The sequence below is a fragment of the Sapajus apella genome, unplaced genomic scaffold (assembly GCF_009761245.1).
Source record: "Sapajus apella isolate SASKATOON/1434 unplaced genomic scaffold, GSC_monkey_1.0 scaffold85, whole genome shotgun sequence".
In the NCBI taxonomy this organism is placed as follows: domain Eukaryota; kingdom Metazoa; phylum Chordata; class Mammalia; order Primates; family Cebidae; genus Sapajus; species Sapajus apella.
In genome coordinates, this window is record NW_022437025.1 from 2,135,062 (window position 1) to 2,159,602 (window position 24,541).

A 24,541-nucleotide genomic window follows, 5' to 3' on the forward strand; every position below is an offset into this window, starting at 1 on the left:
TCCTTGGCCCCCAGGAGTCACCCCCTTCCTGCCTCATCCTCTGAGCCCCACCCCCTTGCATTCTCCCTGGGTCCTTCGCCCTCACTGTCTCCTTTCCCTCATGACAGCCCTCCCAGTCCACTCCAGACAGGGGCTCCCAAGGAAGGGATAGGGCCTGAATGCAGAAGGGCTTCCCTGGTTTTGGGTGGATGGCCAGGGCGGGCTTGTCTTCTGCTGCCTGGATTTCCTGAGTTGTCTTACGCCAGCCTGCCCCAGCCTCAGCTTCCCTGGCTGTGAACAGGGCTGATGGTGCTGCCTCTTGGGACATGTGCAGGACAGAATAAAGGATTCTCAGTTTGGCTTGGGAAAGGCCACCCACTGATTCCCCACCCCCTGGATCCGTGGGAGTATCTAAGGTTGGCGCCAAAGAAGCCTCCAGAAGTCAGTTTCCCAGCCTTCCTGTACCCACTAGGCCTCAGAGCCACAAACTCCTCATGGCCACCACGCATGGCTTCTCGGGGTGTGTAAGCCTCAGCACGGCCTCAGGGAGCACCCTGTACACACCAGGGAGGGAAGCTTGGCCAGGCGCCGGCAGCGGCAGAGCCTCTTCCCACACTTCCAGGCTGACCCTGATCCCCCCAACCTGGCCTCTGACACTGGGGGCCTCCCCCCTTGGGCCTCCTGTTACTGGGTGGACTGCCTGCAGCCCCCAGGTCCCCTGCCCCAGCATTCTGGCAGATTTTGGTCTGTGGGGGGGCCCAGGTCAGGGATGGAGAGCAGCGACCCACTCAGCATGTGCCCAATCCCCCGAGGCCTTGGCCCCTCTGCAGCAAGAGGCCTGGTTGTATGCTGGCACCAGGGGGGGTCCTCTGGGCCCTCTCCCTTGAAGCCACCCTGGATTCTAGTCCCAAGTCACTTAACTTCCCCGAGCCTGTTTCCTGGTCTATAAAATGGGGGCGATGGTACTTGCCTCTTGGGTGGTTGGGACATGTCATGCAAAGCCCTGGGCAGCAGCGGGCCGGGCACTAAAGGGTGCCCAGGAAGTACCAGGAATATGAACATCAGCTCCAAATCAGCAACAGCCTCCAACCCCTCAGCCCTGCCCACAGAGAGCCAGGGCTTAGGGGAGACAGGGCCTGCCCAGTCTCAGCCGGTCAGTAGCAGAGTCTCGCTCAGAACCTGGGTGGAGCTTCGGCTAACCGGGCCGGCCAGCCACAGGCACCAGGCCAGGCCTCTTGGGAGCATTCCAAAAAGTTTGACACTCAGGAAAACATTGTTTCCAGAATACAAAAAAGAAGATGGCACAATCAAATTGCATGGAGATGTAATTAAATGTTTACATAACCTAACATAATGTCAGTGTTATTTTTAAATTTAAAATAAGGTCATTCCATTTGTGAATAATTGGTGGGGCTGATTTTTTTTTCGTTTTACCAGGTTTTCCCAGCATGCTGATGACCCCCAGACAACTCAGACAACTGTAAATTAAATGAATTTCCTATGGCCCCAAATGTCCAAAAGCAAAAGAGTAAAATTTCCTTTCAAAAACTTTTTCAAGAGAAAGCCAAGTTTATGCAGGAGGGATGTGGGGGCAGATTCAAGACACTTGCTGCGGTGTTGGGGGGTGGCCTCCAAAATTGGGAGGCCTAGAACCTCTGAAGCTGGACAGGCCCTGCCTGGCCCTGCTGCTGTTCTGGGAGCCCCTTCCCTGAGGCCTGGGGTCAAAGAGCAGGTCCTCCTCTCATGAATGGTAGGGGTGCTGCTATCTGGGCAGGCTTCCTGGAGGAGGTAGGTGTGTGGGGCCTGGGAGCACCTCCAGGACTCTGGGGCATGGGGGTGATATGGGTGGGCACTTTGAGGCCTGCCTGTTTCCCCTGAGCTCCCACTGCAGAGTCTAGAGGGCAGGAAGAGCAGGGGTTGGGCGCTGGTGGAGGCATCAGTGCACAGATGCCACAAAGCTGCCTCTCCAGGGTTCTGCCAGCTCCCCGCCTCAGCTTGGTGGCACAGGCATCCAACTCCAACCAGGACCACTGGGGGTATGGTCTGTCCTGCCCATGGTCATTGCTGTGCCAGCCAGGGGGGTCCAGCTCTTTGGAGCCTCCTCCCAGGTGTAGGACCCTGAGGACTAGGCCTGGCCACTGGGTCAGGCTGCGCTGGGGGCTCTGTCCAGACTTAGGGTGCCTTGCCACAGTGGGGTGACCCCAACACAGGCAGGACCTCAGGCTGTGCTGCTTCGAGGAGGCGGTGGAGTAGGGTGACCCTGGTGGCCATTAGGGGCAGTGGTGGGAGGATGAGTGGGGATGGGAGAGGTGGGCTGGGCCGCAAGAGGGGAGGGGACAGTCCCTGCCTCAGACCTGCTCCCTGGCCCCTCACTTCATCCCAGCAAGGATGCGCACCATCTTCTGAGCCTTCCTGCGGTCTCACCCCAGGCCTCCCCTGAGCCACCTGCCCCTTTGCTCACGGCCTCCTTACCCCGGCTCAGCCCAGGAACCAGCACAGCCAGTGCGGGTGGGTGGGGAGCTTCCTGCCTGAGGAAGGGCCGAGGTACAGATGAGCCACAGGGAACCCACCACAGTACGGCTGGTGGGGACCTCGGGAGATGCCTCAGGCTGCAGCGGACAGGGCCGGATGGGGTACTGCACTCCCAAGATCAGGTATGGCGATGGTCTGTCTGCCCCAGAGCTTCCTCCTGAGCCCCAGGCAGTGCAAGGAGGCCTGGCCCAGGCAGCCTCAGCCTTTTGCCAGCTGCTGGGACCAGGAACCCGGTGCTCAGGGCTGGGCAAACCCCTGCCTCCACAGCACCGTCCCTGGAAGTGGCCCCTAGGCACCACCCAGCCACCATTGGCCATGGCCCATGCTTCCTGGAATGCCTCCCATCAGAGGACACTTCTGTGTCTGCCTCTTGGAGACCCTCCTAGATGCCCACAACCCAGTTCTGTCACTTACAGACCTCCTCGAGCCTCAGTTTCCCCATCTACAACACAGGGATGCTGCTCCCTCGAGGGGCTGTTGTGGGAGTAGACAGGCCTGCTCAGGAAATGACGGCAATGATGGTAGCGGTGGAGAAACTGAACTCACAGGAGCTGGCCCATGGCACTCTCCTGCCCCCAGCACAGAGACTGCGGTCCTCAGCCCCATCTCTGGGCAGGCAACAGGCCCTCCTTTCTAGAGCCTTCCAGAGCTGGTTCTGCCTTGGCCCGGTCTTTCTTGCCCCCAGGTCCTGGCTTTGCCTTTGGGGTGGGCATAGCCCCATAGATGGGTAGAGTGGCCACATGTCCTGCCTTTAGTATGGAAGTCCTGCAGCTCAGGAAACCTTTCATTCCTGGGGGAACAAGACAGTTGGTCACCCTTGCTGGGGGGCTCCTGCGGCCCCAGGCTTTCCTGCAGGGCAGCTCTTGGAGAAGGCTGCCCTCTCTGCTTCCCCCTGCACAAGGCAGCCAGGGCTGGCCTAGAGGGCTGCCGGGGCACAGGCCACATCCAGACCTCTGGGGGGAAGACTTTTCTTCCTGGTCTCCGCTCACTCTGCCACCGCTGACCTGGTGGACGAGGAGGACTCCGTGCCTGGGCCTGGAAGCGGCCAGCATAGGTGCCCAGGAGCAGGCAAGGGGTGTGGCGCAGCTCCATGCAACATGGCTGTCCACCGGGGTGGGCGTGGGGCGGGCAGGCCAGCTCAGAGTCCCCTGGATGTCCCTTATTCTCTGCTCCCAAATAACAGCCCTGCTCAGATGAGGCTCCACATTCCAACACACTTTCTCCCTTGCCAGAAATAAAGCGTCCCAAGTATCTGCCCACCCACCAGTGCCCACCTCCAAAGGACAGGGCACCCGAGTCCCATGGCACAGGCCCATCGTCAAGGCAACCCAGTCTGCAGCCGCCCTCCTGCCTTCTCTCTGGGACACTCCAGAAGGCAGATGCTCTGAGTGCGAGCAGCACAGTGCTATGACCAGGGCCACGAGGTGGGACGGGCCCCAAGCTGGGGTGGCCACGAGCACTTAGACCTGCCCCCCACAGGCTAGGGGCTGAGCTGAAGATGCCCAGGCAGGTGGGTGGGAAGGCGGGGACAGGCATTGTGGGGGCAGAGCCCTGGAAGGTGAGAAGGGGCCAGCAGGAGGCAGGGGGTGGCCACCACTCCTGGGGGCTGGTGGGAGTCAAGTCCTGCCCTTTAATTGTCCCAAGAGTCCAGAAGCCTCCAGCTTCCTAGAGGAGAATTCGTGTTGGCACCAACCGCATCGCCTTCCAGGCAGAGAAAAGGGACCCGCGTTCACGGAAGAAAGGAGAGTGTCTGCAATTCTTCAATAGATTTATGGAAATGGCTTCGAATTACAGCATTTAGAAAATAAATATAATCTCGATACATAATATTTCTTCCATTATATACTCCCCTGCCAGAAGCCACTTCTAGCATGTGCACTCCACCAGTAAATAGTAATCAGGTTTATCCTAGAAAAGAAGCAGTAGGTGTGTCATCTCCAAAAATAAAACTGCAATCGTCATTACAACGTGAAGCCTGAGATTTAAGCCTGAGGAGGTGTCTGCTGGGCCACTCGGCTGCGGCAGCCTGGGTCCCAGGCCGCTCTGGGGTGTGAGGAATGGGCAGGGTTCCCGGGGGGGCAGAGGGAAGGAGAGGTGGTGGCCACGCTGGTGGCCCCGGGCGTCCTGGCTGATTGGTAAGCCCGACCCAAGGCCCCCAGCAACCTCTGCCTATGGCGTCAGCGCCTGGTCAGACCCCCACGCCATCAGCAGGAGGGAGCACCCTGCCTCCCTAGAGGACCGCTGGGTCAGCTTCCCGCCTGTCCCCGCTCCAAGAAGGAATGAGATGCATGTTGTTTAGCCACGTCCTGAGGAAGGATGGGGGTGGCGGGGCGAGGGCTGGGGAACGAGGTGGGCCGCTGTGGGGGAGAATGGGCCGCCTGCATTTTGGGTTTGGGAGGCACGTGGGGAGTCCTGCTGCACCGCAGAGCCTGCAGAGTGGCCCTCACTCCGGCTTCCAGATTCACCACCACAGCAGAGGCAGCGGAGCGGCCCCACTCCCGCCCACCTCCAGCACCCACCCCGATTCCCACAGCCCCCGAAGAGCTCCGACGTGCCTTCCCCGCCAGGCACCCTGCCCTGGGCAAGCCACCAGGCTCCTCCGGGTCCACTGCTGGGCAAAGCTGACCTCCTGTCAGCCCCTGCAGCCGGCTGGGGTCCCTGCGGGGAGGCAGGGTGGGCGAGACAGAGGCTCTGGATACTCTAGAGGTCTGGGCAGCCCTGGAGTGGCGGGGGCTCATGAGACGCTGTGAGACCCGCCTGCAGCACTGCCCCTCCTTCCTGGAGGTTCCTGGCCCAGGGCGGGTTTGGGCTGCCCCTGGCGCTGCGTCACAGGCCGGCCTTGTCGCTGTAGAAGGGTGTGACGTGGAACACGTAGCAATGGGTGCACACTCGGACCGGCTTCACCTGCCCGTAGCGGGGCAGCGGCGCTGAGTGTGAGGAGCAGCGGGAGCAGAAGATCTGGAAGGGGGTTGGGGCAGTGAGGGTCCGTAGCAGGCCGGCCCCACCCACCCTGGCTCCTCGCCCTCCCACATGCCCACCCACCCAGCTCAGGATGCATTGGTGGGTGGGGACCGCTCGGCCCTGGGTGATGGGGCTGTGGTGCTGGGACCTTGAGGCGGCTGCACTCCATGAGGGGTCCACATCCTGCCCCAAGGCTGCTGCAGGCTCCAGTTCTCACCCGCTGTTCCCTCCCTGGGGCTGGACCTGGGCACCATCCAGGTCCCATGGCCAAATGCCTGGAGTCAGAGCAGGGCCCAGGAACTCCAGGGGCTCTGCACAAGATCCCACGGGCCTCTCCAGCCTCCCTGGGCATTGGTCCCAACTGCCAGACCTCAAGCTGTGTCCACGGTCACCCTTGAGTGCTGGGGGACCCTCTGTGCACGGGGGTGTCCCACCCACCTTCCCGCAGCTGCGGCAGTGGTGCTTCCGGCGGATGACGGTGAAGGGTGCCTTGCACGCCGTGCAGAAGCCACAGGCCTCGTCTGGCACCCACTCAGGGGGCTCTGTCACAACAACAGCAGCTTCACATCAGCAACGGCAGGGGCAGGTAGGCTGGGCCGGCACCCTCAACCTGCCCTGGGCCCTCCTTCCCATCCCAGACTTCCAAGCTGCCCGACCTCCAGCCAGCCTCCCGGGGACGGTCTCCAGCTCCCTCACACCTGGACTGGGTGGCCTGCAGCCCCTCCCCCAGGAGGAAGGCTGGCTCCCACGGCCCCCACTGGTTTCTGGTGCAGGTCCCAGGCCAGAGCCTCCTACACACCTTCAAAGTCCCCATCGCGGGTCTTGGCTGCCAGTTCCGAGGACGACAGAGTCTCCTGGCACAGTGCACAGTCCTCCAAGGCTGCACTCCGCAGAGTCTGGGTGACTGATGGAGAAAAGGGGGCTGTCAGGTATGGTGAGGGGTACAGGCAACTGATGCAGGGTCACCTGCACCTGCTGGGCACAGCTGGGGGCTTCCAGCCGTGGGTCAGCTCCCCAAGCCCCTGGCAGTCTTATGGCAGGTGGCACCACAAAATGTTGGGCACTGATCCTGGCTGGGACTCTTCCTGGGCAAGGGCCTCTCCTTTGCACAACATGGGGGCCCAGAAGCCTGTGGCTGCTGCCCCCAACAGAGGCATCCAGCCCTGGGGCCCTGCATGGCCCGTGTGTGGCCAGGACCCCAGCTCACAGCCTCTGTGTGCAGAGCAGAGCCACGTCACCTGCTGTCTCTGAATCACGATTTCCAGAAAGCAGCCCTGCCAACTTCCCTGGTGGAATGCTGCCTGGCGGTGTGGATTCTGCAGGGCAGAGCTGGGTCAGCACATGGCCTCCTCCCTGTTGGGCCAGGGCTCCGGGACCAGGCAGGCTGCCCCGTGTGCCTGGACACTCCATGAGCAGGAACCCCTGTGGCAAGGGGTGACTTTGCCAGAAGAGGTGCCTCAGCTTAGCACCAGGGCACCAGGGGTGGCGAGCAGGGGCTGAGCCCCCTATCCCGCCCTGGATCCTACCGGAACCAAGGGCCAGACTCCCTGTGCCTAACCAGTCCCTGCCCTGATGTTTTCCCTTCAAGATAATGTAGGTGCATGTGTGAGTGAGAGCGTATGTTCACATGCTGAGCGTATGTGTGTGCATGTGTGTGCAGGTGTGAGGAAGCATAAGTACATGTGTGCATGTGTATGTGTACATGGGTGTGGGCACACATGAAAGCATGCATGCATGTGTGTGTGCACGTGTGTGTGTGGGTATGCATGAGAACGTGTGTGCATGTGTGTGTGCACATGTGCATGGGTGTGGATAAGTATAAGAACGTGCATGCATGTGTGTGTGCATGGGTGTGGGTAAGTATGAGAATGTGCGTGCACGTGTGTCTATGCATCTGTGTGCGGGTGTGGGTATGCATGAGAACATGCGTGCATGTGTGTGTGCATGTACGCATGGCTGTGGGTAAGAATGAGAACATTCGTGCATGTGTGTGTGCATGTGTGTGTGTGTGTGTGTGGGCATGCAAGGATATGTGTGTGCATGTGTGTGCATGTGTGTGTGCAGCTGTGAGTATGCATGTGTGTGCGTGGGTGTGGGTATGCAAAAGAATGTGTGCATGTGTGTGTGCACATGTGCATGGGTGTGGATAAGCATGAGAACATGTGCGTGTGTGTGTGCATGTGTGTGCGTGTGGGTGTGGGTATGCATGAGAACGTGTGTGTGTGTGTGTGTGTGTGTGCACCTGTGTGCATGGGTGCAGGTAAGCATGAGAACATGTGTGCATGTATGTTTGTGCACGTGTGTGTGAGGGTGTGGGTATGCATGAGAACGTGCTTGTATGTGTGCACAGGTGTGTGAGGGCGTGGGTATACATGAGAACATGCATGTATGTGTGTGTGCACGTGTGCGTGTGGGTATGCATGAGAATGTGTGTGCATGTGTGTGTACGTGTGTGCGGGTGTTGGTATGCATGAGAATGTACATGCATGTGTATGTGCGTGCGGGTGTGGGTATGCATGAGAATCTGTTTGCATGTATGTGCATTTGTGTGCAGGTGTGGGTATGCACGAGAACGTGCGTGCATGTGGGTGTGTGTGCACGTCTGTGGGGGTATATATGAGAACATGTACATGTGTGTGCTTATGTGTGAATGTGGGTGTGGGTATGCATAAGAACACATGTGTGTGTGCATGTGTGTGTGCGGGTGTGGGTATGCATGAGAACCTGTGTGCATGTGTGTGCTTATGTGTGAATGTGGGTATGGGTATGCATGAGAGCATGTGTGTGTGTGTGTGTACATGTGCGTGCGGGGGTGGGTATGCATGAGACCGTGTGTGCATGTGTGTATGCATGTGCCTGTGTGTGAGATGGCTGTGAGAGTGTGCCTGTGTGCTTGTCCTGTGCCGACCGTGTGTGACACCTCAGCAGCTCATGGGCAGCAGCAGACTCTGCTACCCTCATAGGGAGGGGAGTTCAGGGTCGGCTGCCTCCCACTGCTCTGAGAGGTGGCACTCAGTGGAAGGGATGCTGCACCACGGCCGAGTCTCATCCTTAAGAGGGAGGGTGTGGACACTCCCAGCCTCCATCAGAGCCAGAAGTGAGGTCACCTTGCTGCTGCATGGCCAGCGGACAGGAGCCAAAGCTGTGGGCATCACCCAGAGGCCCTGGCCCATCTGCTGGTTTGCAGGGGTGGAGCCACTTCCCGGGCAGGTAGCCTGTATGGGCACTTCCTGGGCCTACTGCTCTGCCCCTTGGCTCCCCAGCAGGCAGGGCAGCCTGGCACATGTGGAGTGTGGAGGTCTTGTGAATCCTGGGGTCCATGATTGCTTGGTAGGGCCCTATTTGCCCAGGGCTGGAAGATGAGGATTTCTGTGGGCAGGGACACAGCCATCAGTGCAGCCACAGAGCCTGTCCTGAGTGGGCACTCACCCTTCCTTAACTTGTCCTTGTCATCTGCTTCTGGCTTGGTGGCCATGACCTCAAACAGCGTTTTGAGAATACTTCTCAGGTCACTGGCATAGTTTGTTTGCAGCTGGTCAGCCACACCTGAGGGAGGAAGACCACGGTAACAGACAGAAGGACGGATGGAAGGAACTTCGGAGGTCGGTGCTGTGGGCTGGGCCGACCCTGCCAGAGCTCACAGCTGAGACCAGCATGTTCTCAGATCAGTAAGGGAAGGAGGAGGCCCATCCCCTTGGGGGAGGATTCCCTTGAGAGGAATAAAAACTTGGGAGTTGAGAAAGAGCAGGGGAAGGGAGAGGACCACACAGACACCCCTGCCACAGTCTGTCTGCCACTGACATTCACAACTTTTATGCACAGGCCACAGCCCTCACTGCCGAGCTGGCCCGGCCATGTGCTGAGGGACACTCACAGAGCTCCTGTACTGTGCCCACACCCAGAATGACACAGCCCCTCAGGCATCCAGATGTGTCTACCTGCAAAGCGTGCCCCCACCCCCACTGCAGGAACAGCCCCCAACAGCCTATGTGGCTGAGAGCCCAGGGTGGACCCTGCCCAGCGGTGGTACCAGCCCTGGCTCTCCTGCCCCCAAACCCCATTGCCCCCGCCGCCACTCCCTGGAGGAAAATGCCCCCCTACCTCACCTGCAGACCCCTCCCGCTCTTCCCGCCTGTGTGAGGTCAGTCCAGCCTTCTCCATGAGGAGGAGTGCTTGCTCCTAAGCGGCAGAGCAGGCTGCCGTTTCCAAGAAGGTGATGGGGAGGCTATACACGCCCCGCCTGACCTCCACTAAAGTGCAGCCCATGTGCCCTCAAGCCATGCGCCCGTCCCAGGCCCCAAGAGGGCACCTGAAATGCAGACGAACAGGCGGTGAATAAGGTCGTGGCTGCCATGGAACCTGGACCGGATCTTCTCTCTCGTGGCCTGTGGGGCGACGGGCGTGGCTGCTGGGGCCGCCTCTGGCCCCGTCTTGTCTGAGGAGCAAGACCCAGCCGCGGAGCTGCTGCGTGGAGAAGGAGACAGGGTGTGTGGGTGGGGTACAGGGAGGGGCTGTGGAGCCGGAAGGTCACTGGTCAAGGCAAAAGTCTGTGTCGTCGCAGATGCCCACCCCACAGGTGTGGGTCTGTGGCCCAGATACACAACTTTCCTATCACTTAACCTAAAACATCCTCATCACGTAAGCCAGGTGGTGCAACAGGGCTCTCAGCCAGTCCCAGCCCTGTTCTGGGCCTCTGATTTCTGCTGGGCCTCCTGGAATTGACACTGGTGGTGACTCACCCACTGAGGCCGCGCTCCTGGCTTAATATCCACCCACTTCCCCGACGGAAGCGTCAGCTCACCTTGCATGCCTTTTCTAACGGCCTGTCAGGCAGCCCCCACCCTAGCTCCTGGAACCTGTGAACCTGACCTCATTTGGAAAGAGGGCCTCGGCAGCTGTCACTAGGTGAAGCATCTGGAGAGGAAGAGGTTGTCCTGAGTAAGCCGGACAGGCCCTAAGTCCAGTGACAATAGTCCTTATGAGAGGCAGACAAGGACACAGACACAGATGGGCGGAGAGCCCACGTGGACACGAGGCTGAGACTGGAGATGCGGCCCCAAGCCAAGAACACCTGGAACCCCCAGAAGCTGGGAGAGGTGTGCGGCGTGAGGCTCTGCCGGAGTCTGGATTTCTGGCCTCCAGTCTGTGAGACAGTTTCTAGGGCTTAGGCCGGTGACAGCAGCCTCAAGAAACGAACACAGGATCCCCCGCCCCCACCCACACTTCCCATCTCCACCTTCCCACAGCTGCATCCTCAGCTTTGACCAGATCTGCTGTTCAGGGGTTCCCCGGTGACCCTATGTGTCGTTCACAGCTGGGCCTGTACGAAGGCCTGTTCACCTTGCCCAACTCTAGGGGTGCACCCTGACCCCTCTCATTTTAATTTATCTTCTATTATATCTTTTGTTCCATTTTCTGGGAAATTTCCGCCAACTTGTTCTTCTAAGTTTACTCTTGACTTTTAAATTTCTGCTATCAGGTTTTTAATTTACTGCTGTTACTGTTGTTTCATGGATGCAAAATCTTTTCTCTGCCTAGAAATATTCATGATCATTTTTTTCAGTTGCCACTGGTGTCCCGCGTGGCCTCTTTTGGAGGGCTTGGCTCCTTTACTTGGCCGTGTCTCACGCCGAGCCTTGCCCGAATGTTCGGGGATCCTCCTGTCGGAAAGGAGGAAGGGTGGGTGGAACAACCGGAACCTTCGCCTTGCTGGTGGGAGTGTCAACCGGTGCAACCACTTCGGAAGAAATGTTCGCACCATTTCGGTAAAAGCAGGGCTGTCCACACTCCACAGCCCGGTGGCCTCTGTTGCCAGCACACGCTGGAGACACGGGTCTGCGTCTGTCTGCAGAGACGTGAGATCTTAGAGTCAGCGCTGCTCCAGTGAAATGCTGGACAGGGTCCCAAGTCTGGGACCAACGTGATGGAAGATCGACCGTGATCTAATCACTTACCGGCAGAGGCCACAGAGGTGGAGGTGAGCCTGCCACGGCCCCGCCAACGCGAGTGAGTCACACGTGGCGTGAGTCCTTTCACACCGAGGGAAACATGCAGAACTGCCTGGTATCTAATTTAGGGACACAGCCTCATGACATCAACCCTGCAGAAGCACAGTGGCATGACGCACGTGAGAATTCAGGGCAGCAGGCTGCAGCAGAGGATAGGTAGGAGGCTGGAAGAGGCCCCAGAGTTGCACGGGGCTCCCTCCCTCACGGCGACATGCTAACAAGCTGAATATTCACTGGAACGTGGGGCCACGGTGGGAGGCTTGGGGGCCCTGGGCCCCTGGGATCAGATCCTCTGCTGGGACCCCGACGATGCTCTGTGGCTCTCCCCTCCCGGGTGGTGCAGGATCCACAAATGAAGCCCCTGGCCTTCAGCTTGGGGGTGTGGACCTTGCTGCCCTCTGCCCTGGGAGCTGAATGAGGGAGGGGCCTTTACTGTCCAGGATGTCAGCTTCCACTCAGTACCCCCAGCCTCATCACAGCCTTAACCAAAGGAACTAAAGCTGGGCTCAGACAGATACTGCACACCCATGTTCATAGAAGCCGAGAGACGGCAGCAAGCCAAGTGTCTGCTGGCAGAGGTGTGGATAAGCCCAATGTGGTCCATCATTCAGTAGAATATTATTCAGCATTAAAAAGGAAGGAAATCCAGATCCAGGCTACGGCATGGTTGGATGTTGGCAACATCATGCTGAGTGAAATGACCTAGTTACCAGAGGATGGATCCTGCCCGAGTCCCCGACACCAGGTCCTGAGAGCCATCATGTTCATAGAGATGCAAAGTAGGACGCTGGGCGCCAGGGTGGGCAGAGGTCAGGGAGCGTGGACGGAGGGGGTGATGGGGAAAGGTTTCAGCTGGGGAAGAGGAGGACGCTGGTGGCGGTTGCACAGCACTGAGTGTGTTCAGTGCCATGAAACTGTACCCTTAGGAAGGGCTGAATAGTGAACTTCATGCTACATATATTTTACAAAAATTTAAAATACAAAAAAAAGAATTGGGGCAGGGAGAGCAGAGGAAAGGGAACAGGGGCAGCAAATGCATGGCAGAAGGCCGGATTGGCATAGCGCCCGACGCAGAAGGCTGGGGGTGTTATTACCAAAAACCACGGAACTGTGTGCTGTAGGAAGGTGAATTTTGTGGTATGTATGCTACATATCAATAAAGGCTTTAAAAAATCACTTGTGTGTAGATATGGCAGCAATAAACTGAAAGTGAAATTAAGGAAACAATCCTTAGTCCTTTGCAATAGCATAAAAAAATTAAAATACTTGGAATAAATTTAACAAAAGAAGTACAAGAATCATACGCTGAAAACAAGAAAACATTGCTGAAAAATATTAGAGGACCCACGTAAATGGGAGGACGTCTCGTGTTCACAGACAGGAAGACAGTATCGTTGAGAAGCCGCAACTCCCCAGATCCATCCACGCATTCAGCACAATCCACACGGAAGTGTCAGCTGCCTTTTTTCCTTGCAGAAATTGACAACCTGATCCTAAAATTAATATGGAAATGATTCGAGGGACCCAGAATAGCCAAAAGAAGAAGAAAAAAAAAAAACAAGTTGGAGGACTCACACTTGTGATTTGAAATTTGGCACAAAAGAACGGTAATGCAGACTGTGGCGCCAGCTTAGGACCGACATACAGACGAAACCGAGTCCGGAAATAACCCACACGCTTACAGGCGATGGACTCTCAGCAAGTGCCAAGACCACCGACAAGGTAGGAATAGTCTTTTCCACAAACGCTGCTGGAAAAGCAGAGACACACGTGCAAAAGGATGAAGCTAAACTCACCTTATACCACATACGAAAATTAAGTTGAAATGAATTAAATATCTAAATGTCAGAGCTAAAACTCTAAATTTCTGTCTTTTTTTTTTTTTTTTTAGATGCTTTCTCACTCTGTCACCCAGGCTGGAGTGCAGTGGTGTAATCATGGCTCACTGCAGCTTCGATTCCCGGGGCTCAGGTGAGCCTCCCATCTCAGCCTCCCGAGTAGCTGGGACCACAGCTGCACACCACCATGCCTGGCTAATTTTTGTATTTTTAGTAGAGATGGGGTTTCACCGTGTTGCCCAGGCTGGTCTCGAACTCCTGGGCTCAAGGGATGCGCCCACCTCAGACTCCCAAAGTGCTGGGATTATAGGTGTGAGCCACCACGCCCGGGCTTAAAATTCTTAAGAGAAAACGTTAGAGTAAATCTTCATGGCGTTGGACTCGGCCACAGCTTTCTAGACGTGACACCTAAAGCACGAGCAGCAAAAGAGAAAACAGAACTGTGCTGCGTCTCATTTAAGGCCCTCTGCTTCACAGGACACCACCAAGAAAGTGAAGAGAAAGCCCACGGAATAATATCTGCAAATCATGTGTCTGATAAGGACGTAGTATCTGCAATATAGAAAGAATTCTTACAGGCCAACAACAGAAAGACAAAAAACTGCTACTGAAAAAATGGAAAATGGATTTGAACAGACATTTTTCCAGAGAAGACACACACATGGCGAATAAGCACATGAACAGACTCCAAACAGCAATGTCAGTGGATGCCGAACGTTACAAGGAAATGCCATTTTATGGATTAGCATGATTAGAATAATGCCCCCCGCCCCCCCGCAAAAAAAAAACAGAAAATAGCAAGTTGTGGTGAGGAAGGGGAGGACATGGAGGAACTGGAATCCTCATTTCTTCCTTATGGGAATATAAAATGGCACAGCCCCTTTGGAAAACAGCTGAGTGGTTAGACAAAATATGGTCTATCTATGTAATGGAGGAAGTTTTCAGCCATGGACAAGAATGAAGCACTTACATGTGCCACAGTGTGGATGAACGTTGAAAACATCATACTGTCATCCCAGCACTTTGGGAGGCCGAGGCAGGTGGATCACTTGAGGTCAGGAGTTCGAGACCGGCCTGGCCAACATGGTGAAACCCTTTCTCTCCTAAAAATATAAAAATTAGCCGGGCGTGGTAGCAGGCACCTGTAGTCTCAGCTTTGCAGGAGACTGAGGCAGTAGAATCACACTTGAACCCGGAAAGCGGAGGTTGCAGTGAGCCAAGGTTGTGCCACAGCACTCCAGCCTGGGCGACAGAGCGAGACTCTGTCTCAAAAAACAAAAACGCGAACAAAAAACAAACCCATCATGCTGAGTGAAAGAAGCCGGTCACAAAAGATCACATACTGTAAGAATGATCCCATTCACATGAAATGTCTATTACACGCAAACCCACAGGGGCAGAAAGCAGGTCTGTGGCTGCAACAGCTGAAGCAGGAGGGGAATGAATGTGGAGGGGGTTTCTAAAGAAATGTGATGAAAGTGTTTTGAATTAGACGGTGACGTTGTTGTACAACCTCGTGGGTGTACCGAAAATCACTGAGCTGCGCATCTAACAAACAACAGTAGAGACAGTTTCTTGTAAACACCCAGCAAACTCATATTCAAGAAATAGCTTATAAGCTAAATGTGCATTGACAGGGAGTTGACTCAATACATTAGGTCATTTCCATACGGTGAGACTATCTGCAGAAGGGCAGTTCACTGCAAATGTTAAACTGTGAAGCGAAAAATGCAGCATTTAAAAAATTAGAGGCCAGGTGTGGTGGCTCATGCCTACGATGCCAGCACTTATCGGGAGGCCCAGGCAGGAGGATCACTTCAGGCCAGGAGTTTAAGACCAGCCTGGGCAACATGACAAGATCCTTGTCTCTGCAAAAAATAGAAAAATTAGCCAGGCATGGTGGTGTGCACCTGTAGTCCCAGCTACTCTGGAGCCTGAGGTGGGAGGACCGCTTGAGCCCAAGAGTTTGAGGGTACAGTGAGCTGTGAGGGCGTCTCTGCACTCCACGACAGCCCGGCAAACAGCAAGACCCTGTCTCTTAAAATACATAAATAAAATAATAAAAATAAAAATTAGACATATCATGTATACATAAATGACACACACTGGGGAACATACTCAATGTAAGCCATTAATCTTACACTTATTTAAGTAGTAAGGTTACAGGTAAATTATTATTTTCAAAGTCTCTTTTCAGATCAAGTATTGTTTTGTGATCAGAAGAGATGCCATTTCAAGAAGCGAGGGAAGCGCCTGCTGGCAGCAGATGGCACCCTTGGGCCCTGCCTGTGGCGAGGAGCTTGTTTCCCTGAAAGGAGGAGCCCTTGGGATGCATTCAGCTGGCAGCTCCAGCCCCTTGGACCAACGCCCTGAGGCTAGGCAGGCTGTGTGGACAGGAGTCTGCTGCTGAAGCACCCCTGGAGGAGGAAGATCGGGGAAGGGCCCTGATGCTCCGTAGAGAGTTGACTGTGGCTAAGAACAATGACTCCTTCTGGCAGGTTGAGACCGAGGCCAGGCCAAGGCTGGCCGGTTGCTCATGGGTGGATCAGATCGCTGATGGCCATCTCAACCCCTGGCACCCTTCGCTTGCCACAGGAAAGGCCCTCTCCTGCCTCCCTGCCCTGGTCGGCTGGAAGCTCTGGGAGCACGGTGGGCAGAATGCGTGGACAGAGAGTGCCAAGGGGCTCCATGCAGAGATGCCACAGGCAGGAAAACCAATGAGGCACTGCCCAAGGGAACCAGCTGGGCTTGGAAGCGCCAAGGGGAACAAGAGAGCAGAGCGGGGAGGTATACCCCAGGATTTCACCGAGAGTAAGAGCCCGGGTCCTTCTGGGTCAGCCATTCCTGGGGCCATGGGGACAGTGTCTTGCTTTCCCGCTGCTGTAACGCCGTAACAGTACCACAGTCCGGGTCATTCATCATCAACGGAAATGTTTTGGCTCACAGTCTGGAGGCTGGGAAGCCCAAGGTGGAGGGCCCCATCCAACCAGGGCTTTCTTGTTGTGTCATCCCATGGAGGAAGGCATCGCGTGGGCGAGAGAGGGGGGAAGGGAGCCATGCCCACACATTATAAGGACCCCACTGCAGCAATAACATCAATCCACTCAGGAAGGCAAAGCCCTCATGACCTAATCACCTCTTAAGGGTCCCACCTCTCAACGCTGCTGCGGTGGGGATTCAGCTACCAACACGTGAACTTTGGGGCACACGTTCAAACCACAGCAGGGGCCACTGTTGGGATACCAGTGGCCCGGGAAACTACATCTGGAAGGGTGTTGATCCCTGGTGGCCAGTTGCTGAACAGACAGGGTAGGGCCATGAGGAGGACCCCAGGGGTAGATCAGATGCCGTGTGTCCCCTAGAAGCCATGCCTAGTGGGGGAGCTGCACACATAACGAGACAGAGCCGAGAAGTGAGCTGGTACCCGGAGGGTCTATCCCTGTGGTGAGGAAGGAACAGTACAGTACAGGTGAGACATGGCCACCATTTAAGACACAGAAGGGCAGCGAGCCACGAGAAGCAGACACTGGAGGAGCGAGGGGCACCTCCCCCGTCAGCAGCTTCCTGAGTCTGAACTCTTGTCGCTGGCATTCTCAAGTCAGCGGATCAGTGCCATCTCAGCATGTTCGCCCAGATGTCTACAAGTCCAGCCTCCTGCAGCTGCTAGACACGCCCACACCTGCTGCCTGAGTGCTGCTTCCTGCCACTCTCTTACAGAAGGTGGCACAGACTCCTGCAACGGCCCCGCTGTGGTTTAAACTACTATGAAATGTCATTCTGTGGTGAAGAAAGACAGTGCCATTCTAAACAGTCTCATCGAAACCAAAGGCTGACCAGCCTGTGTCTTCAGCTGTGTCAGATTTAGGGCACAGGACAGTGGCCGAGTTCCCAGAGTCCTGCTCTCTTGAACAGCACACAGGGAGGACAAATGCCTGATGTCATCACTGGGGTGGGAAAAATGGTGAGGGGAGCCTCTGAGATGCTGGGAACATGGAACATGTCTGAATTCAGCAATTTGACAGAGCAGAGGAGGGAAGTTTACTGAACTGATAATTTCAATTCCAATTACTATGGAAAAGAAAGATTGCAGCAAAGCCCAAACGAATCTGATGCCGTAAAGAGTGTGGCAAATGTGTATGCAAACAGAAAGACAGGACTTTGTCGCCTTGAACCTCTAGGAGTCTGTGAAAAGAGAAAATGCCAACTTGGAAAAACTAATAGCGTCATAGGATGTTTCTCATTATGACATTAGATAGATTAATTTTTGAACTCTTGAAACCATTGCAAAGGCTAACAAGGAGAAAACAGCCTGTAGTCCCAGCTATGGGGACGCTGAGGCGGGAGGATCCCTTGAGCCCAAGAATTCAAGGCTAGCCTGGGTAATATAGCAAGACTCTGTCTCTAAAGAAAATAAATTTAAAAAAAGAGAAAAGGAACAAGAACAACTGGCAGGCTCCCGAGGCAGGGTTTATTTGTAATTGGATGTGGGAAAATTGGCAGCTTAGACATTTGCACAACCACATACCGATTCTAATGAGCCACCTTGGGCCCCGATGCAAATGGTGGGCTGGCCGCTTCTTGTAAAGCCATCCATCCCCCCATCACCCCACCCACTCATCTATTTACTCATCCACACATTTACCTATACATCCATCCACCCACCCATCCATTCACCCATCTAATCATCCACCCATCCATCCACCCATCTATCCACCAATCCATCTACCCATCCACTCATCCACCCTCCATCTACCCACCCACCCATCCATTTATCCATCCATCCACCCATTCATCTAACCATACATACATACACATATCCACCCATCCACCCACCCGCCCACTCATTCATTTGCCATCCATCCTTCCACCCACCCACCCATCCATCCACCCACCCACCCATCCACCCACCCATCCATCCACACATTCACCTATCCATTTATCCATCCATCTATCCATCCATACATCCATTCATCCATCCACCCATCCATCTAACCATCCATCCATCCATCCAATTACCATCCACCCATCCACCTGCCCTACAAACATGGACTAAGCACCAACTATGAGCCAGGAATCGAAAAGTTCGGCCCTTAGGAGCTCACAATTTGATGGCAGAGATCAATAGGTGAACAGCTAATTATCACACTTATGGAAAGTGTAACGGGGGAACCACGAAGGATGTTATGGGAGGTCAGAGGGGACACTCCTCACTCAGGGTGGTCTGGAGCGCCAGGGAGGGTTCCTGGAAGGCATAGTTTGAATGAAGGCCAAGAGGTGGGAAGCAGCCCACAGACTGTAGGGAATCCCCTGGTGATGCCGGATGGATGTATAGGTCGAGGCTGGGCAGAGGCCCATGGCAGGGCCTGGTGGGTGTGTGGGGCAGTTCGGACCTTGGCCTATTGGTCAGTGCACCCCAGAGGATGTTCCACAGAATGCAATTCCTGCAGGATACACTAAGGGACAAAAGAGTTTGAGAAACAGAGCACGGGTGCTCTCTTTCTGGGAGTCCCAGCATCCACATTCATGCACATGGACATCGATCGACAGCTCAGGCTCGCTGTGGAGGACATGGCCACAAAGGCCTGATTCACGTGAGTAGCGTTGGAGGGAGTCAGCCAGCCAGCCTGGAAACAAGGGTTCAGATATGATAAAGGCTGCACTGCCAGGCTGGAACACGGTGGTGTGACCACAGCTCACCGTACCCTCAGACTCTGGCCCCATGCGATCCTCCAGCCTCAGCCTCCCAAAGTACTACCATTACAGGCAGAAGCCACCGTGCCCAACCCGGGGCTTTGAAGATCGTGATGGGAAGGAGAGTGTGATGGCTCAGTGGTGGACAGCACAGCTTGCAGAGGAAGCATCTTAGTGGAGATCTGACCAATGAGATGGAGAGGACCTCAGACACAGAAGTCCGAGATGGGGTGAGCACAGCCTCCCAGGACTGAGGTGAAGGCCTTCCTGCCCAGTCACACTGGCCACCAGGCCAGGACAATCTCACAGTCCTGGGCACCTCTGGTTCCCAAGAGGAGCTGCAGCCTGGTGGAAACTCGTCTCCTCTCACGGCACCCCACAAAGGCCTCCAGGGGGCTGGGTCTGCAACACACAGCAAGGCCCGGCTTTGACTTCCTTTGTGAGTCCTGGGATCAGGGAGGGCGGAGACACTGTCCCAGGAACCAGCCCTGGAACTGTCTGGCAAAGCCGCAGCAGCCTGCCGCAGGCCACAGCGGAAACCGGCAGCAGGTAGGCGCCTCTCCTGGGCAGGTGTCCTCAAAGTCCAGCATGGCAAGGCTTTAGCAGGGAGGCGCGTGTGTGCTGTTTGGGGTTGAACTGGGGTCCCCCCCAAGTTCATATGTTGAAGTCCTAACCCCTAATACCTTAAGATGTGACCTTATTTGGAAAGAGGGCGATTGCAGGTGTAATTAAAGTCACGACGAGGTCTTCAGGAAGAGGGTGGGCCCTAAGCCAACACGACTGGTGTCCTGACCCGAGGGGAAAATTCGGGTGCAGACCCCCACGTGGATTGAAGGCAGGGGTTGGAGTGATGCTTCTGTAAGCCAAGGAACACCCAGATGGCCAGCAAACCCCCCGAGGCTGGAAGGCAGCCTGGGACAGGTTCTCTCTCATGGTCCGGGAGGAGCCAGCCCAGCTTGATCTCGACGTCCGGCCTCCAGAACTGCAACACAACAAACCGCTCTGGATTTAACTCGCCTGGCGTGCGGTGCTCCGCCACAGCAGCCCGGGGAACTAACACGTGGCCCTGACCCTGCCACGGCGCTGACGCCACCGTGGCTGCCAGGCCTTTGCACCAGTGTCAGCCCAATAACTTCCAGCAGCAACTAAGCTGCTTTCTTCCTGCTTCCTTTCCTCTCCAGCCCCTTGCAAAGTCATTCTCTCACGTGGTTTTCCTGCGTGACTCCGCGTTCCCGAGGAAGTCCGTCTTCTCACGGCAGCTTCTCACGAGGCCACGGCCCCACAGCCCCTGGGGTGAGCGGGGGCTGGGACTGAGAAGGAGACAATACTCCTCTGTGACCAGGGCATCCTCAGACGGGTCACTGCCACTGAAGGCTAGAATGAGGGACAGAACCGAGGGACAGGAAGGAGGGCTGGGCTGGGCCAGGAGGGCAGGCGCCGATCCCGGAAACAGCCCAGTGGGGAGGGAGGGAAACTGAAGCTGGGACCTCAGTGCTGCCCCAGCCTGGTCAGCGGGCCGGGGTCTGCGCAGGCTGCCGTCCCTGTGGTCCCCCCAGGCAGGTGCTAGCTTGGTCTGTAGCCTGTCCTGAATATGCCATCTGGCCCTGGCACATCCTCTAGGAGCACCCTTCAACATCCACACTCCCAGTCCCAGGGTGTGGCTACACTCTGGGACCAGTCACTGCTCCCTGACCCATCTCCACACCTGCTCCACGCAGGCACTCCAGGGGGTGCAGGGGCCATGGCCTGAGATTTGCTGCCGCAGGACTTGGGTCCTCATGGGGAGTATGGGGCCAGGGGCCAGGACCGGGGCAGTGGGGAGAGGACAACCCCCTGTGTGGGCACTGGCTCCCTCGCCCTCCCAGGGTGGGCTGCACGCTCCCCACCCCTCGGCCCCTCTCCTCTGGCCCCCAGGCCAGCCCCACTTGGTGCTAATGACATCTAAGGGCCCTCTGGGTCAGAGGTCAGCCCCGAGGCCTGCCCTTCTCGGGGAGGGGGAGCGTCAGGCATAGACGGGGCTGCTGCCCCTGGGGAGGTCCAGTGCTGAGCTCCACACCTGTCACCACTGCCTTGGTCTCTTCTCATCAATAAGAGGCGACGAAATACATGTCAGCAGCTCCAGAGGAGAGCGCAGTCCACGACGCCTGGATTTCAGCCCGGGGAGACCCTGCGCAGAGAGCGCAGTCGCGCCGAGACAGACCTCTGCAGGCCCCTCGCTCAGCGCGCTCAGCGTTGCTCAGACGCAGCCCAGCTAGATGCCCCGGAGCCGAGAGCTGGGCTCTTGGTGGAGCAAATGCCAGCTCCAGTCCTCGGATGCCAGGAAGGAGCTCAGCCTCTCCAGCCCTGCTCTCTGCTCTGTCCTGAAGACAGGGGAGGGCGACAGAGAGGTGAGGGGCTGGAGGCCACGGTGGGACGAATGTGCCCCCCAAAATGCGAATCTGTGACTGTGACCATTTTTAGAAAAAGTTCTTTGCAGGTGTAGTAAGTGAAGGATCTTGAGACCCTCCCAGACCACCTGGGTGGACCCCAACTCCAGTAAGTGTCCTTAGAGGAGAAAGACGCAGGGAGGGGCCCAGAGAAGACACGGCAGGGCTTGGAGTGACTTGGCCTCAAGGCAAGGAAGTGCCAGGAGCCACCGGAAGCTGGAAGAGGCAGGAAGATCGTCCCCTGGAGCCTGGGGCTGCAGTGCCGCCCTTCCAGCGCCTCACCTCAGCGCCTGCCTCCAGAACGGTAAGCCAGCGATGCCCTTGGTTTTAAGCCTCCCAGCTCACGGGTGTTCTGTCACAGCAGCCCCACACAGGCATCTAGAGGTGGGGCCTGTCCTCCGATGCTGGGAGCATCTCTCAGCTTGGGCGGGTTACGTGGCCCAGGGCTTTGCTCCCTGAGCCACAGACCAGGACAGTGAGATAGCCACGGACGCGTGGGACAAGCCAGATCCTCTCAGCATGCAGGTGCGGCACAGACTCAGGGAGGACCTCAGGACGGCCTCACGTGCAGCCACCAAGAAACAGGCTGAGCACGTCCTGGCTTCAGCCGCTGAAGGGCCTCTCAGTTTGCAGTCACTGTTTCAACGTCCAGGGAAAGTGCTCTGATTCGCTGTTCCCTCCACACTCTTCCTTCCCGTGCAGTGACTGATGACCGACTCGGAGGTGGCTGTGGCTGGTGCTCCCGTGCAGAGACCAGCACCCATCACAGATCTCCAGGACGTCTGAGCCAAGGGGAGGAAGGGGCGTCCCAAGCGCCCTTGGGGTCTCTTTAGGTCTCTGGAAGGGAGACAGCCCCTCCCTGCCCAGGGCTCCCAGTGCCTTCTGTGATGCGGACACCACTGCACGTCAGCCGTGGAGGCTGCATGGCGGGGGGATTCCCAGTGGGCGGGGGTGTTGCTATAGGGTGCACCATTTGGTTCCAAAGTACTGAACATAAGGAGAGACTGGATATGGATACGCGAAGGCTCTGAAAATTAGCTATTTTCCGTCTCCTCTAATTCATCCGCAGTGCCTGGATGTCTCTTGGGATTCAGTTAGGAACTCGAATTCCTTTATGCTTTTCACAGCCCCCCCCACCCCCATTCCTGTCTAGCCGGGCCCTGTCAAGGTGCAGGGGGCCTAGAAGTCAGAAGCAACTTGCTTGTGATCAGAAGTCCTCCCTACCGACAACAGCTAGGCAACAGTCACCATGCAGCAGGGAGGGCTTCCTGGAGGAGGCAGCCTGGCCTGGGCAGAGGTATGGCCCTACTGAGTCCACAAAGGCCCGAGGGCCTGCATCACCTCCCAGCCATGATCACTGAGTACAGGGCCTCCATCTCCTAGGGCCCTTGCTGTCCCAGAGCTGGCTCTTGGGAAAACCAACGGGTGAGACTAGAACAGGGAGCACATCTCTAGCGAGGGAAGTCCTGGCCTGCGGAGTGAGGGGTAGGTCAGGTGAGCACCTGCTACGTGGTGGGGGAACATCAGGCCCTGGGATGGGTGCTGGGGCCACAGCGGAGCAGCAGCACCTGCCTCCGAGGGACTCTGGGCTGGCAAAAAGAGGAGACCTCCAAGAGGACCTGGGCATGTGGGTGCTGCTCCAAAGGGAGCTCCTGCCATGGGGGCGGTGTCCCCATGCTGGGATGGGAAGTCACAGGCTAGACCGTGTGAACTGAAGGCCTTGGGCATCACCACCTCTGCCGAGTGGGCAGGAAACTTAACCTCCCAGGCCTCAATTTACTTGGCTGTAAAATGGGAAAGGAAGGCTGGGTGCAATGGCTCACGCCTTTAATCCTAGTACTTTGGGAGGCCAAGGCAGGAGGATGATTTGAGTCCAGGAGTTTGAGATCTGCTTGGGTAACACAGTGAGACCCTGTCTCTACGAAAACTTTTTTTTTTAAATAGGCCAGGTGTGGTGGCTCACGCCTGCAATCCCAGCACTTTGGGAGGCCAAGGCGGGTGGATCACGTGAGGTGAGGAGTTAGAGACCAGCCTGGCCGACACTGTGAAACCCCGTCTCGACTAAAAATACAAAAAATTAGCTGGTCGTGGTGGTGAGTGTCTGTAATCCCAGCTACCCGGGAGGCTGAGGCAGAAAAAGCACTTGAAGTCAGGAGGCGAAGGTTGCAGTGAGCCCAGATCGCACCACGGCACCCCAGCCTGAGCAACAAGAGCGAGGGTGCATCTCAAAAAAAAAAAAAAAACAAAAAAAAAAAAAAAAAACACCTGGGCTTGTAGCCCTCGCCTGTGGTCCCAGCTACTCGGGAGGATGACCTAAGCCCAGGAATCCCAGGCTGCAGTGAGCCATGACTTCACCGCTGCACTCCAGCCTAGGTGACAAAATGAGACACTGCCTCAAAATTAAATTAAAAATTAAAATGATAAAATAGGAGTGCTAAGGCCAGGCACTGTGACTCATGCCTGCAATCATAACACTTTGGGAGGCCGAAGTGGGAGGATCACTTCAGGCCAAGAGTTCAAGACCAGCAGGCCAATATGGCAAAACCTCCTCTCTACTAAAAATACAAAAATTAGCTGCAGGGTGGCAGGTGCCTGTGGTCCCAGCTAGTCCAGTGGCTGAGGCATGAGAATTGCTTTAACCTGGGAGGCAGAGGTTGTGGCAAGCCAAGATCATGCCACTGCATTCCAGCCTGGGTGACAGTAAGACCCAGCCTCAAACATTAAATTAATAAAACAGGACCACAATACTGCCCACACAGGGTCCTCCAAAGCAGGTGTCCCCCAGCACACATGATGCAGGGGTGGGGTAGGTGGCACTCAGCTCCTGGAGGATGCCGGCCAGACCTCAGGGCCACAGCGTCCTGCCGCCTGCTTTGTCAAAGAGGCCAGCCCTCTGGAGGGTCAGGCTGTGCTGGGCATCAAGCCAGGTGCAGCCCCACACGGTGAACACCCCATCACCCCTCGGGGGGATCCTCCCCACACTGTCCACAACCCCTCAGCCCCCATCATCCATGCACACTGTCCACAGCCCCCCACCCCATCAACCTCCCCACACTGTCCACAGCCCCCCACCCCATCATCCTCCCACACTGTCCACAGCCCCCCC

At 56.4% G+C, this 24,541-nt stretch overlaps 1 protein-coding gene across 2 annotated transcripts in view; it reads right to left on the minus strand.

Moving 5' to 3' along the window:
• Positions 1–4,262: 4,262 nt before the first annotated feature.
• Positions 4,263–24,541, minus strand: part of ZFYVE28 (zinc finger FYVE-type containing 28) — a 156,899-nt gene continuing 136,620 nt past the window's right edge. Inside the window, exons 9-13 of one of the 2 annotated variants that reach the window (XM_032253962.1) lie at positions 9,782–9,936; positions 8,902–9,018; positions 6,272–6,376; positions 5,911–6,014; positions 4,263–5,469 (exon numbers count right to left, since the gene is read on the minus strand). In XM_032253962.1, coding sequence (XP_032109853.1) covers positions 5,338–5,469; positions 5,911–6,014; positions 6,272–6,376; positions 8,902–9,018; positions 9,782–9,936 — 613 coding nt within the window. In that variant the 3' untranslated portion in view covers positions 4,263–5,337. The remainder of the gene's footprint in view (positions 5,470–5,910; positions 6,015–6,271; positions 6,377–8,901; positions 9,019–9,781; positions 9,937–24,541) is intronic. The other variant, XM_032253963.1, reaches the window with a different exon arrangement.